The 15483-nt window shown below is 49.4% G+C and overlaps 1 protein-coding gene across 9 annotated transcripts in view; it reads right to left on the reverse strand.

The window, feature by feature from the left end:
- LOC119956569 (activating transcription factor 7-interacting protein 1-like) overlaps positions 1-15483 on the reverse strand; it is a 204871-nt gene that overhangs the window by 99584 nt on the left and 89804 nt on the right. For all 9 annotated transcript variants that reach the window (XM_038783877.1, XM_038783876.1, XM_038783880.1 and 6 more), the window contains one exon: positions 8750-9870. In XM_038783877.1, the coding sequence (XP_038639805.1) occupies positions 8750-9860 (1111 nt within the window). In that variant the 5' untranslated portion in view covers positions 9861-9870. Of the gene's footprint in view, positions 1-8749; positions 9871-15483 lie in introns of those variants that run through there.

Genomic DNA, 15483 nt, shown 5'->3' on the forward strand with positions numbered 1-15483 from the left:
CTCTACCCCCTTCCGCACCACATTCCCACTCTTATCTCTCACTCCAGCAATTTCCTTAGCCGCATCCCGCTTGCGGAGCTGATGAGCCAGCATCCTACTCGCCTTTTCACCATGTTCGTACACTGCCCCTTGTGCCTTCCTCCACTGTGCCTCCGCCTTTCTAGTGGTCAGCAAATCAAATTTAGCCTGCAGGCTGCGCCTCTCCCCCAACAGTCCCTCCTCTGGTGCCTGTGCATACCTCCTGTCCACCTCCAGCATCTTTCCCACCAGTCTATCCCTCTCACTGTTCTCGCTCCTCTCCCTGTGTGCCCGGATGGATATCAGCTCCCCATGAATCACTGCCTTCAGGGCTTCCCAGACCATCCCCATCTGAACCTCCCCCGTATCATTCACCTCGAGGTACCCCTCAATACTTGCCCAGATCCTCCTACACACCTCCTCCTCCGCCAACAACCCCACATCCAACCGCCACAACGGGCGCTGGTCCCGCACCTCCCCCATCTCCAACTCGATCCAATGCGGAGCGTGGTCGGAGATTGCTATGGTCGAATACTCGGCCTCCTCCACTCTCGGAATCAGTCCCCTACTCACCACGAAGAAATCTATCCGAGAGTAGACCCTATGTACGTGGGAGAAGAAAGAGTACTCGCGTGCCCTCGGCCTCACAAACCTCCATGGATCCACCCCATCCATCTGGTCCATAAACCCTCTCAGTACCTTGGCCGCCGCCGGCCTCCTACCCGTCCTAGAGCTTAACCGGTCCAGTGAAGGATCCAACACCGTATTAAAGTCCCCCCCCCCCCCATGATCAGACCTCCCGCCTCCAGATCCGGGACCCGTCCCAACATACGCCTCAAAGCCCGCATCGTCCCAATTTGGGGCATACACACTAGCCAGTACCACCTTCTCTCCTTGTAGCCTGCCCCTAACCATAACATACCTACCCCCCTTATCCGCCACCACCCCCGATGCCTCAAACAACACATTTTTCCCCACTAGAATCGCCACTCCCCGGTTCTTCACATCCAACCCAGAGTGGAAAATCTGCCCCACCCATCCCTTCCTCAGGCGGACCTGGTCCGCCACCTTCAGGTGGGTCTCCTGAAGCATTGCCACATCTGCCTTTAGCCCCTTCAGATGAGCCAGTACCCTCGACCACTTCACCGGCCCATTCAACCCTCTCGCATTCCAGGTGACCAACCGGATCAGAGGGCGTCCCGCCCCCCTCCCCCGTCGACTAGCCGTAGCCCGTCGACTGCCCGCCCCAGGCCAGCACCCCCTGCCCGACCCAGTCCCCATAGCGACAACACCTCACCTCTGTCCCCCCAGCCCCCACCAGCTCCTTCTTAACCCTACCAGCAGCAACCCGGTATTCCCCTTTCCCCCCCTCCCTTCCCCCCCAGGCTAGGAACCCTCCCAGCCGCGAACCGTCCTCCATTGTACTTCCGTGGGTCAGCTAACTTCTGCTGATCCCGGAAACTCCCGCCAATAACCCGACCCCTCCCAAAGTGGGATCATCCCCCAATCTATCCCTCCTCCAGGCACTGCTCCAGCGCGGGGAAGAACCAGTTAAGGCCCCGCCTCCCCCCGTCACCATCTCCGCCCCCCAGCGCGGGAAACCAGAGGAAAGCCCGTGCTTTCGCACTGCCCCACCACACCCTTCTGACGCAGCTCCCAAATAACAGCCCCACTCCATACCCCCAACCCGACATAGAATACAACAAACCCCCCCGACCCTCCCCGCAAGATACACAACTCAAACAATGCCCCACAGCAAAAAAAAACATAGCAGAACAACACCCCCGTAAATAACCATATCAAAATTGCAAAAGTACAAAAAAAAGAGAACACAGCAACAGCAGAATCCAGCACTAAAATATTACAACCGACCCCGCAACCCCCAACCCCTAGTTCAAGTCCAGTTTCTCCGTCCGCACGAAGGCCCACGCCTCCTCCGGGGAATCAAAATAATGCCGGTCCGAATAAGTTACCCACAGGCGCGCGGGCTGCAACATTCCGAACTTTATCTTTTGCCTGTAAAGCACCTCTTTCGTCCGATTAAATCCGGACCGCCGCGTAGCCACCTCCACACTCCAATCCTGGTAGATCCGTACTACCCCATTCTCCCACTTGCTGCTCTTCACCTTCTTGGCCCAGCGCAGCACACACTCCCGATCACTGAACCGGTGGAACCTCACCAGCACCGCACGCGGGGGTTCATTTTCCTTAGGCCTCCTGGCCAGCACCCTGTGCGCTCCCTCCAGCTCCAAGGGCAGATGGAAAGACCCGGCCCCCACTAGCGAGTTCAGCATTATAGCCACGTAGGCTGTCAGGTCCGACCCCTCCTGCCCCTCCGCAAGGCCCAAGATCCGCAGGTTTTTCCGCCTCATGCGGTGATCAAGCTCCTCAAAGCGTTCCTGCCACTTCTTGTGGAGTGCCTCGTGCCCCTCCACCTTACTCACGAGGACCATGGCCTCCTCCTCTCGTTCAGTGGCCTGCGTCTGCAACTCCTTGATGGCAGCACCCTGGGTGGTCTGAATCTCCGACAGCCTTCTGTTTGTTTATAGAACAGTACAGCACAGAACAGGCCCTTCGGCCCTCGATGTTGTGCCAGGCAATGATCACCCTACTCAAACCCACGTAACCACCCTATACCCGTAACCCAACAACCCCCCCCCCCCCCAACTTACTTTTTAGGACACTGACGTGCAGAGAGCTCAGTACCTCAGCCTTGAAGTCTGTGAAGCAGCGCAGGAGAGCAGCTTGTTGCTCCTGGGCCCACAGCCTCCACTCCTCTGGAGCTCCTCCGGCTGCCATCTTGGATTCCTTCCCCCGTTTTTTCTGGGAAGCTGCTACCGTTTTTTCCCCCCCTTTCCACTCCGAATTCGAGTCATGGACTGCGGGGAAAGTCATTCAGCACACCCTCCCACACCGGGAGACGTCGAAAAATTTCCGTTTTGGACTCTAAAAAGAGCCGAAAAGTCCGTTTAAAACGGGAGCTCCCAAATGTGTGGCTTCCTACGTCATCGCAGCCACCGGAAGTCATCGGGGTTAGTGCAGATTTGATGGGCCGAATGGTTCCTCTGCACTGTAAGGATTCTTAGCAATATCACAGAAAACGAGCGCCAAACTGCAATATTGTTCAAAGTCTGCGGAGCGCCTACGTTTCATGATCCGGCGCCTCACATTGCCAGCGGCGCCTGACTCAATGACGTTCGACCAGTTTGTCATGTTGGTGGGACAGCATTTCAATCTAACCCCTTGGGTCACATGTCCAGGATTCCGGCGCTGCACGCCGTCCTCGTCCCAGGATTCCGGCGCTGCACGCCGTCCTCGTCCCAGGATTCCGGCGCTGCACGCCGTCCTCGTCCCAGGATTCCGGCGCTGCACGCCGTCCTCGTCCCAGGATTCCGGCGCTGCACGCCGTCCTCGTCCCAGGATTCCGGCGCTGCACGCCGTCCTCGTCCCAGGATTCCGGCGCTGCACGCCGTCCTCGTCCCAGGATTCCGGCGCTGCACGCCGTCCTCGTCCCAGGATTCCGGCGCTGCACGCCGTCCTCGTCCCAGGATTCCGGCGCTGCACGCCGTCCTCGTCCCAGGATTCCGGCGCTGCACGCCGTCCTCGTCCCAGGATTCCGGCGCTGCACGCCGTCCTCGTCCCAGGATTCCGGCGCTGCACGCCGTCCTCGTCCCAGGATTCCGGCGCTGCACGTAGTCCCAGGATTCCGGCGCTGCACGTCGTCCCAGGATTCCGGCGCTGCACGTCGTCCCAGGAGTCCGGCGGTGCACGTCGTCCCAGGAGTCCGGCGGTGCACGTCGTCCCAGGAGTCCGATGACAGGGACTCTGCCCCCTGCATGATGTGCAGACATCAGGCCAGACAGAGCCACCAGTGGCAAGAGAGTAGACGTCACCGGCGCCCTGGACGTGGTAGGCACCCAGTGGTAAGGCCTTGCATTTGGACAACCTGGACAGAAGAGACTGAGGATTAGGCCGAGATTTATCGCCATTATGTGCCGGCTCCCTTCATTACTCCAATTGATATTCCTGTACGGGGCAATGGATATTTGCTCCAGATGAAGTTGGATGCCGGAGCAGCAGTTTTGGTAGCACAACACACATCCGAGAAGAACTCTGTGCATATTGAGGATGGAGACCTGGCTGTGGGTTTTTGCGTCAAATGTTTTAATCAATACGTCTACGCTCGCCACTTTGTCATCGTAACTGACTATAGCTATTCGGTCTTTTTGTGAGGACAAGATGGTCCCCCCGATAGCTTCCGCACGGATCCAGTGCTGGGCATTGCTGTAGCTGCAAAGGAGCACCAGGGGCACAAATTTTGAATGCGGAGCGTTCAGTCTTTTTTCCCCACCAGCGGTGGCTACTGACCTGCCCATGATAGACAAAGTCATCGCAGTCTTCAATTTTAAGGACGCTTCGCCTGTGATTGTGTCTCGTGTCCGCCAATGGACGCAGACTAACCCTGTGCTGGCTTAGGTGCATCGGTGGGCATTGCATGGTGAACAGTGGCAACAGCTGCCAGGAGAGTTGAAGGCATTTTCTTCCAAGTTCTCAAAAATAACTGTGGAGGACATGAGGGTCGTTAGTCCCTGAAAAAAAGGGCAGGCTTTTGTTTTGAAGGATCTTCATGTGTGGCATCCTGGTGTATCCAAGATGAAGATGTTGGCCAGAAGCTACGTTCGGTGGCCAGGGTTTGATGCAGCTGTCGGGCCATTGGCCCAGAACTGCTCCGTTTGCCAGGAATATCAGAAGTTTCCAAGGCAACGCCCTTACATCCCTGGGAATGGCCGGGTTGTCCTTGGACTCGCATTCATGCGTATTTTGCCAGTCCTTTTCTGGGCTCAATGTTTCGAATCATAACTAGAGGTCCACCGGATGACATCCATCACATCCGAAGCAGCCATAGAGCGTCTGCAGACTTTTTTCCCGTTCTATGTCACATCCGAGGTGTTAGTCACGGATAATTGAGTCTAGTTTACAAGCAAAGAGTTTGCCACTTTTGCAAAGCGCAATGGGATTCGTTATGAGCGGCATGGTAGCATAGTGGTTAGCATCGTTGCTTCACAGCGCCAGGGACCCGAGCTCGATTCCCAGCTTGGATCACTGTCTGTGTGGGGTCTGCATGTTCTTCTAGTGTCTGAGTGGGTTTCCTCCGGGTGATCCGGTTTTCTCCCACAGTCCAAAGATGTGCCGGTTAGGTGGATTGGTCACGTTAAATTGCCCTGTTGTGTCCAAATGTTAGGTGGGATTGCTGGGTTATGGGGATAGGCACACTACAGCCTTCCGGCCTGAACATCAAATTCAACAACTTCAGATGATCAGCCCCACCTCAACCCATTTGTTTTCATTTCGTTTTAACAGTCTTTTACCATTTCTTTCTTAATATAATTCCCCCCCCCCCCCCCCAATCTTATCCACCTTTCCTGCACCTTTCTCCTCTTTGCTTCCCCCTTTCCCTCCCCCCACACCTACAGTTCATCCGCTGATGTTAGTTTCCCTGCTGTTTGACCGTTCACATCTTTTGTCCTCTCTGGGGACTGCCATTAACACTCTTTCACCTTGGTATCTGTGGCCATTAGCACCCAGTTTCCCTGGGTTTCTGTGGCTATGACTCATCTTTCATTCTCACTCCACAGTATAAATATTTCCCACTTTCTGTCTGTTAGCTTTGACAAAGAGTCACCGGACTTGAAACGTTAGCTCTTTTCTCTCCCTACAGATGCTGCCATACTTGCTGAGATTTTCCAGCAGTTTTCCTTTCGGCTTAGGTAAGGTCTCTTTCAGGGGCGGTGTAGACTGGATGGGCCTCCTTCTGCACTGTAAATTCTAGGATTCCATGTCCGCACTGCCCCATCATCCAGCATTGACTGGTCTAACTGAGAGAGCCATACAGACAGTGAAAATGGGACTGAAGAAGCAGATGGTGAGCTCGACGGATACCTGGCTGGCGAGATTCCGTTTTTTGTCCAGGACCACTCCTCACGTGGTGATCGGTGTGGCCCCTTCAGAGCTGTTAATGGGTCGATGGCTTCGGACGTGACTGTATTTACTGGTGCCGAACATTGGCACTAAGGTGCGCCATAGCCAAAAATTGCATGGGAGTGGCACTGCTCGACATCAAGCTCTTTGTGAAGCCTCGCATTTGACAATGCGGTCTATGTTCATAACTTTGCCAAAGGCACTCACTGGCTCTCTTCAATCAGGTCCGGTATCTTACCAGCTCATGCAGTGACACCTGGATCTTATCCGCTCTTGGCGGTTTCTTCTTCATCCGGTACTGCAAACGAGCTCTTTTTCAGATCCTCCGGTTCCATTCCTGGTACGTCCTGCTGTGAAACCTTCATTTTCTCACGACACGGAAATGCCTAACACCCTGTCCTCAGATTCCGACATGGAGGCCCAAACTCTGAGGTTTCTGAAGTGGAGGTCGTGGTCCTGCTGCCCTCGGCCGACAATCAGCCCAGGTGGTCTAGACAAAAACGTTGTTTGCCGGCACAGTACACACCAGCCGATCTACTCCTCCACTTGACGGCGATCTGCTGGAGCCGAAACGTCTTCGCCACCCGAGTGCTGCAAGTGCTGGACCAGTTTCTTCTATTACTTCTGGTCAATGATTGTTTTGCAACTTTGTCATTTTCTCATCATCATCACCATTCGACAGGATCTAATAACCTGCACGGGACATACAGTGTGGGGATGAATGATCCTTGAGGAGTACGAGTGAGGTAGCTTACCGTTACTTGTATAAAAAGGTCGGCCAATCTTGATCCGACCAACAGGAGAGAATACCTGGTGAGGTCCTACCTGTATAAAATTGTTGTAAATATTGTTTACTGTATGTTTATTTCGGTCTCCCTGTGCCTTATTCGAAGATGGTTCCTAAATTTGGCTATTGAGCAGCCTTGTGACCAATCCTGTGTGTGCATGCACTGTGTGCATCATAGTCAACACACAGTCACAATGACAGATGCAGAGTGATAATCAGTCAGGTTACCTGCACCCATTCTGTTTAGTTCTCATCCATAAGAGATGAAACATAATTCTACGGAAGCAAAGAACCAAAAACCACTGCAACAGAAGAACTGATCCTGGGCACTTTTGCAGTCAGGACTGTCTCCCATCAACTGAATCGCCTTAGTCAGACCTTATCCAAAATTTGAAATGTTTTTGATCCTGAAGCTCGATTATACCTTGTGGGAGGAATGAGGCTCGATGGGCAAGCTCCCCCTTTCCCATTGCATAACTTCATATTTTGTTACACTCTTCGTCACTCTTCTCCAAAGTGAACCATGGAGGGGATGAGGTGTCACAGCTACAAGCACTTCCAGGCCACCTGGTCCAAGTGGTCAGCCAGTATTTTTCCAACTGCAACAGCAGCCATCAAACTATTCACCCGAGTTGCTCACCGTGAGGCTAATCCTGTCCTCACTTGTATTTTCCAGCTGGAGCTAGATAGCTACACGAGTGGCAGGCTGATCTTTCCCTCCATAATCCAGGTCTAAACCGAGCGATGTGTTTAACTGCTGAGACAGGGTTCAGATTTTATGCTCCATATAATGTTGTGCAATACTTGAAGAGTGGCATTATGGTGCTCAGTTATTAGGGAAGATTCAGATTAATGTTTTAAAACTGAAGACTAAAAGAGCTAACCATGAATAGGCAAGCTTCAGTGGACCAATACAAAAGTTATGAAGATCAACCAGCCAAGGCTTTAGAAAACTTGGGTGCCACTAATGACATAACGGAATAGATGCCCAAAACAAGGCATTACATATTGCTGAGGGCAAAATCAACAGCAAAAAGCACATACACCAAAATTACTGACACCCTCCTTTATTTCTCCCAAAAGAATTTGTAGTCAGTTGCAAGACCAATTAATGGTCACACACGTGTTTAATTTCCCCAAAATTATCAGACTTTTAATCGATAAAATGATTCACAGGCTTTATTTATGGCTGGTAACTTGTAAATTTTCCCTTCCCCTATTGGGAGGCCTTCCTTCAGTCATCTAGCCCCCACCCCTTTTTTTGTCTTATTCCACCTTTGAAACACCATTGTTCATTTTCTATATTAAAAGGTGCTATTTCAATTGCAAGTTGTTGTTGCTATTTTATAGAGCCACTTTTTCAGTCTTTTCTGTTACTCGTGAGGGGAGATTCTCCAATATGGAGCCCAAGTGTTCACGCCATCGTGAACGCAGTCGCATTTCACGACGGCGTGAACCGGGCACGGGTACGACCTACTCTGCCTGCCCCCCCCCCCCCCCCCCAGAGGGCCAGCACGGCACTGGAGCGGTTCACGTCGCTCCAGCCTCCTTTCGTGGATGCCAAATGGGTGCTCCCCCCTCCCGCGGGGGGGCTTCTTTAGCACGCCGGCCCCGACTCAACGTGGCGTCGGTGTTCAGGGCTTTGCCGCGCCCAAACCATTCACATCACTTGGGAGTAAAATAGTTTCTAATCTGCTCTAACAATACACAACCTCAAATATCCACACCTGTAATGCGAAGCGAAATTCACACATCTGCATGCCACCATTCTTCCAGCCAAATGGGGATGTTGCCACTCATAACTGAACTGAAACTGTGCGTTTTTAAAAAAAACAGGACATTTATAACTGATGAAAACAGGTCTAAACATGCGAAGGAACAAACAGCCCCTTTAAATTTAGCATCAAATCACATCCAAAATATTTTCAACAAAAGACAATGTGACACGACAGCAAGCAAGCATACCTGGATCATCGGTTTTTGGTACCAGCTCTTCACTTTCTGTTTTATCCTCCATTATTGGCTCATCCTCATCTGATAGAACGAGAAATGCTTCCTCTGGCAAATTGCCGTTGCACTCCTCTTTTGTTGGAGAACTGCATGGAGATGTATCCATCTGTTCCTCCTGCAAGCTTTTTGATGGACTGTCCTTTGGTGCTGGGGAATCCACTGCAGGAACAGTTCCTTGGTCACAGGATAATTCATTGTCCTTCTCTGGGGCCAATTTCTCCAAAATGGGGATTATTTCTTCAATTTCCAGTTGGTTGTTCTCAGCTGATTTGTTTTCACTTAATTTGTCCTTAGTTGCAATATCACTTTCAGTCTCTGCAGACTCCATCTTAGAGCTTTCACAATCATTTTTCTCCTGCACAGATTCTATGCTACTTGTTATTACCTCTTCACTAATGTCTAATGAACTTTCATGGTCTTCCTTTTCTCTCACAGAGGAAGAGGAAGACTGTAACTTAAGGCTACTTTCATCTGGTATTTCTTGACTTCTGCTGTCACCAACAGAAGGTGGTCTTTCCTTATCTGAAAGGTCCTGGGAATCAGAACATGATTTATCTGCAATTAAAGAATCCTGCTTCAACTCAACAGACTCTGATTCCACAGTGTCATCTCTTTTGCTCTCAACATCTACCAAACTTTGTTTTTCTGTGCTCCCAGCAGAAATCTGTTCATCTTTAGCAATTGGGGGTGTTGGGTCCATTTTTTCATCTTGTGAGGTTAAATCCTTATTTTCATTAAGACATTTCTCAGCAAAGTTTAGTTCAGGTGGTGTTTGTGTAATACTAAGTTCATCAATGGAGTTGCCTTGCAGTTCCTCGGGCCCCAGCCTCACATCATTAATACTATCAATATCAGCATCGTCCATACAGTTAGTATTTAGTGAGGCTTTGCTGTCACAATCTCCATTTTCATGTCTACCGTTACACAGTTTTGTTTTGGTCTCTTCATTGGATTTTAAAAGTTCCCCTCTGCTTTTATAGATAGCCTCTAGCTGCTGTCGGTCACTTGCACGCATCGTTTTTCTGGCTTTGAAGACTTTTTTTGGAAGGTCTTCACTAGTATCCATCTCAGAATTCCTGAAAGCAAGAAAATTAAAAGGAAAGAACCATGAGACAAGACTCACCTAGCAAACTCAACAGGTCAGGCAATTAAAATCAATAACTGCACACCATTTAGTTACTTTTGGCAGGATAAATAAAAATCCCCAGCATACTTAGACCTGTCCAGTATAGCGATTTTCCAAAGTACTTTCCTAGCATTCACCACGATTGCTTTGAACTTAGTGCAACCTTATAGTCAGCTAATGCTTAAAAGGCAAAAGAATCTCAGTATAATGAATCAGACTTTAAAATTTCCAAATTAAAGTCCACATGATTTAGAATCAACTAACAAAACGGGTTTAACCTAGTTAGTGACCGCTACTAGAATAATATTTTTGACATAAATAAATGCTGCATACATTTGGGTTGAATCAACACGCATCTCTATGTACTGAAGGCAACTCAAAATTTTCTGTTTCAACAATATTTATGCATATTTAAATTCACCTCTTTACTTTCATATCAAACTCTTAACATACCACGAGCAACAAAACCTGATCTATAGGTCACAGTAATAAAAACAAGATACGGGATAGTAATGACAGAAAGAAAATAAAGCAATTTGAATTCCCTTTTGTTGAGGTATGAATTTACTTGCGTATTCTGCAAACTGCTGCAATTATTTACATTGTGTTGTGGTATTAACAATGTACACTTTAAACTTGATATTGGAATGTAAAAACATCTGTGGCTGCTCACTGGGCGGCACGGTAGCACAGTGGTTACTTAGCACTATTGCTTCACAGCTCCAGGGACCCGGGTTCGATTCCTGGCTTGGGTCATTGTCTGTGCGGAGTCTGCACATTCTCCCAGTGTCTGGGTGGGTTTCCTGCAGGTGCTCCGGTTTCCTCCCACAAGTCCCGAAAGACATGCTGTTAGGTGAATTGGATATTCTGAATTCTCTCTCGGTATACCCGAAGAGGAGCCGGAGTGTGGTGACTAGGGGATTTTCACAGTAATGTCATTGCAGTGTTAATGTAAGCCTAGTGGTGACTAATAAAAATTATAAAGAAGGAGCTGGGTTGGCTCTTCTCTTTGAATCACTGCACTCCTCATGGTTATGGTGCCCCCAGGACTGTGTTGGATAAGCCATTCTTCTTGCTAAACTTCATTGACTGGTGACAATGAAGAGGTTTGCTAACCTACTTCAAAAGCAATTAAGGGGCCACTTAATGTAGGAGTCACATGGCAGGCCAGATAAGGAAGGGAAGAGGATACCAACACGAAGACATCTCAGGAAGGTGCAAGTTCGCTCCATCCCACTCATCCACACCCCCCACATTCCAACAAAAGACATTGGTGAAGCTGTTGACATTTCACAACAATCCAGATGCTTTCATGGCTCGTTTTCTGGTGCCAGTCCATTGGTTTTCCAAGCCGCCTTGGTTCGCTGTCCTTCTGATTCATCAATTCAAAACTGTTCCAACTCATTCCCTATAGCTACCATACATTGGGCTACACATTTCATGTCGACTAATTAAATGTTTCAGTAAAATTAACTTCAGACTATGCAAAATATTCCTCATGACAATTTCAGATTTACAGACCATCAACGATGGTACAGTTCGGATTGGTTTCCTTTTAGAAGTCACCTCCTTCTGTGCATGCTTCCTTTTAGAAGTCACCTCCTTCTGTGCACGCACAAAATTAAAAAGTATTAGAAGGAAGTTCAACCAGGGAAGGAAATTTTCAAGTATCAACCCTCCTCCACTGAAATATAAAAATGAAACTCGAGAACCCAAATTATTGGCCAGGCAGGTCGGAGACTTCCCGTTCCCTAACATAAGAAATCCAACTCATCTGTCTTAAGATAGCAGGGATATCCAGTCAGCAGGATTGGATGTGGCCAATTGTTTCGCTGTCCTTCTGATTCATCAATTCAAAACTGTTCCAATTCATATTTTGTCCAATTCCTTCTGCAGACTGAACAGACTTCTCAGGTCATTATAGATGATGAAGAAATAGGTTAATTTTTCTCCGCAATGCCGTTTTTAGTGTCGGAAATATATCACAAAAGAAAACCGACTTTCACATGTGGTTAGCGTCTGTATAATTTCATTGTTGCAGTTGAGTAGTTCATAAACGGCTCTAACCTTCATCCTCATTCTTCATCCTCAGATGGGTCTCTTGCAGCATCACATCGGCTTTTAAGCTCTTTAAATGTGCAAAAACTGCTCTCTTCTCTGGTCCTCAATCTCCTGCCGTTCCAAATCACCATTCTGACCGGAGGTTACTCTATTCCCCCCATCACCATTACCCTAGGCCCCACCCATCCGGCCACAGCCCCTCCACCATTCTTGTGTTACCGTTGATCCCCATCTCCCATAATCCTCCCATCCACCTCCCCTTGCAAACACCTCACCCAGTATCAGTCCCTCCTCCAATCTCCCCTTGCAAACACCTCACCCAGTATCGGTCCCTCCTCCAATCTCCCCTTGCAAACACATCACCCAGTATCGGTCCCTCCCCCCATCCACTTAAATTCTGGGATTGATATCTGGTCTGTGGCTAAGAAAAGCAAAGTAGGACTTCATATCCTCTGCCCAGGACTGCCCAAAGGAAAGGTTGTATTTGCTGACATTGCAACTGCAGAGGGCACACTCAACACACATGAAGCTGCAATGCCCGTGATGTCACTGCCAGCGATGTCGCAGGTAGCTGCCTGCACCATCAGTAACTAATCCCGAAAAGAACACTTTTTTTTTGTTGCAGTCTTCCACTCGCAGCCCACAATACTTCACCGTTTTGCTTGGCCCCCCCATTTCCTTTACTGCTCTTCTCCTAAGCCCTTGTTCGCGGCTCCTTCAACAGCATCTTTTAAACCATAATCGCTACCCCGAAAGGACAAGGGAAGCAGATGTAAGGGAACGTCACCAACCGCAAGTTCCCATATCAACCACACACCATCTTGACTTGGAACTAAACTGCCATTCCTTCACCGTCACAGGATCAAAATCCTGGAACTTGCTTACCAGCAACCCTGTGCGTGTACGTGCACCAATTTGAGAAGATGGCTCATGATCACCTTCTCAAAGGCAATCAGGGATCGGCAAAAAGTGCTGGACTTGCCAGCAATGCCCACATCCCATGAAATAACAAAAATAAGTTGCTCAAGTTTGTTAAACAGAGGTTGGACACTGCAAACTGATCAAAAGCAATTTCAACTTATCCACAATTTCCCTCAACCATTTAGTCATATTGAACACAGTCAGCCATCCACACAGGTCAATTTCCCCATGTGACAGGAAATGGCGACTTTTGAATTTGGGGAAAAGTGAGTATCTTGGGGTGCAGGTGTCCCGGGACTGGGCAGGTCTTCGGAAGTTGAATTTCTCCACCTCGACTTCTGAGTCAACCCCTTCTTCAGGTCCACGTCCATTGGGGGGCTCACCCAACCCAAGCCTCATCTGGTCCTTCATCCTCAGATGGGTCTCTTGCAGCATCACATCGGCTTTTAAGCTCTTCAAATGTGCAAAAACTTTTGCTCTCTTCACTGGTCCCCAACCTCCTGCCGTTACATATCACCATTCTGACCGGAGGTTACTCTATTCCCCGCCCCCCCATCACCATTACCCCAGGCCCCACCCAGCCAGCCAGAGCCACTCCACCATTCTGATATTACCATTGATCCCAACTTCCCATAATCCTCCCATCCACTTCCCCTTGCAAACACCTCACTCAGTATCAGTCCCTCCCCCCCCATCCACTTCCTCTTGCAAACACCTCACCCAGTATCGATCCCCTTACCCAGTATCGGTCCCCTTCCCCCCCCCCCCCCCCCCATCCATTTCCCCTGCAAACACCTCACCCAGTATCAGTCACTTCCCCCCCATCCATTTCCCCTGCAAACACCTCACCCAGTATCAGTCACTTCCCCCCCCATCCCCTTCCTCTTGCAAACACCTCACCGAGTATTGGTCCTCTCCCCCACCCCCACTATTCACACCTGGCAGTTCCATCAAAATCTTTTCGGTCAGGCTCCAAAGACTGCAGCTCCCACTACACTCCCGCTCACTAGTCAACCTTTGTTTGCTAGCACGGTAACCCCTGCCAGAGCCCCCCCCCCCCTCCAACACCTTCAGCAACCCACCCCGTATGCCCAAACCGCCCCTCCCCCCACCAACTCCAATCTCCCCCCCCCCCCCCCCCCTCCAGCCATACTGCAAGAGTGGGGAGACCACATCCTCTAAACAGAGGGAAAAAATACATCCATAAGAAGAACACCCCCCCCCCCCCAGACTGAAAAAATAAATCAGGAAAAAGCTCAGAAAAAACATTCCCAGTCCACCCGATCAAAGTTCAGATCCCAACACTCATCAGTCCCAATCCTTCAGCCGTGACAAACATCTCCGCAGTCTCAAAATAAAAAGTCCTTTGAGTTGTGGGTCACTCTCAGCTTCGCAGAGTAGACCACCCCGAACCGTATCCCGCTGCTGTATAATGCTGCTTCACTTGTCCAAAGACCAAGGCGGGCGCCTTCTCGCCAAATCCGCTATCAGATCTTGGTGTGTACGTATGTCACGCCTTCCCACTTCACGTCTCGCTTCTGCTTCGCCCAGCTCAAAACCGCTGTGGAAATAGACTATGACCACCCTAGGCTTCGACCGGAGCTACCGATGTGCTCTGTCCAGCTCAGAGGGAGCACTCTTCCTTTTCCCCACCAACTTGGCGAACAGGTTCGCAAAATACTTGGTCAGCCTCAGGCCCTCCACCCACGATTCTCAAATTGTGTCCTCGAGCTATTCTTCAGGTCCTCCACCTTGGCTCTGAGCTTCTGATTGACCTCCGCCACCCTCTTCAGCTCCTCATCCATCGCAAATGGTTTGATCTTCCTGAGCTTGTGTAGCAAAATTTATTTGCGTTTGTTAGAAACCCATGGAATCTTGTATATTAAGTGACCCGAGTATCAAACTTGGTTTGCTTTAAATAAACTGCTCTTGGTGCCCAACCGGATCATAACAAATTGGGGGAGTGGGGAATCTGGCCAAGGACCATAGCACCATTCTTAGATCCACTCCCTTTTCCCTCAAACTGAATGTTAAATTCATCATGTTATGATCACTAATACCCAAGGGCACCTTTGCTACGAGGTAATTAATTAATCTGGTTTCCTTGTTCTTTACCTGATGTAGAACAGCCTGCTCCCCGATTGCCGCTTAAATGTGCCTCTCCAAGATACTCCCCAAAATAATACATCTCAGCATCCAGGCTGCCGTTGCCATCTGTTTTGTCCAAACTATATGTAATTACAACTGCCCATGATTATCACTATACCTTTCTCACAAACACCCATTATTTCTTCCTTTATACTCCATTCTAAAGTGTAGTTACTGTTGAGGGCCTTCAAATCACAAGTGACTGCATTCCTTTTACTATTTCTTCATCTCTACATCTTCATCTCAAGAACCCAAGGTCATCTCTCTTCATGGCACCCATGTCATCCTTAATTAACAGAGCTGCCCCTTTCTTCCTGTCCTTCCTAAATGACATGCATCTTTGAATATTCAGATCCCAGTCTGTCATCCTACAGCCATGTCTCTGCTCTGGCCATCAGATCATATATTTATTTATTTTTGTGCTGTCAATTAA

This window comes from Scyliorhinus canicula, chromosome 23 (assembly GCF_902713615.1).
Source record: "Scyliorhinus canicula chromosome 23, sScyCan1.1, whole genome shotgun sequence".
Classification (NCBI taxonomy): domain Eukaryota; kingdom Metazoa; phylum Chordata; class Chondrichthyes; order Carcharhiniformes; family Scyliorhinidae; genus Scyliorhinus; species Scyliorhinus canicula.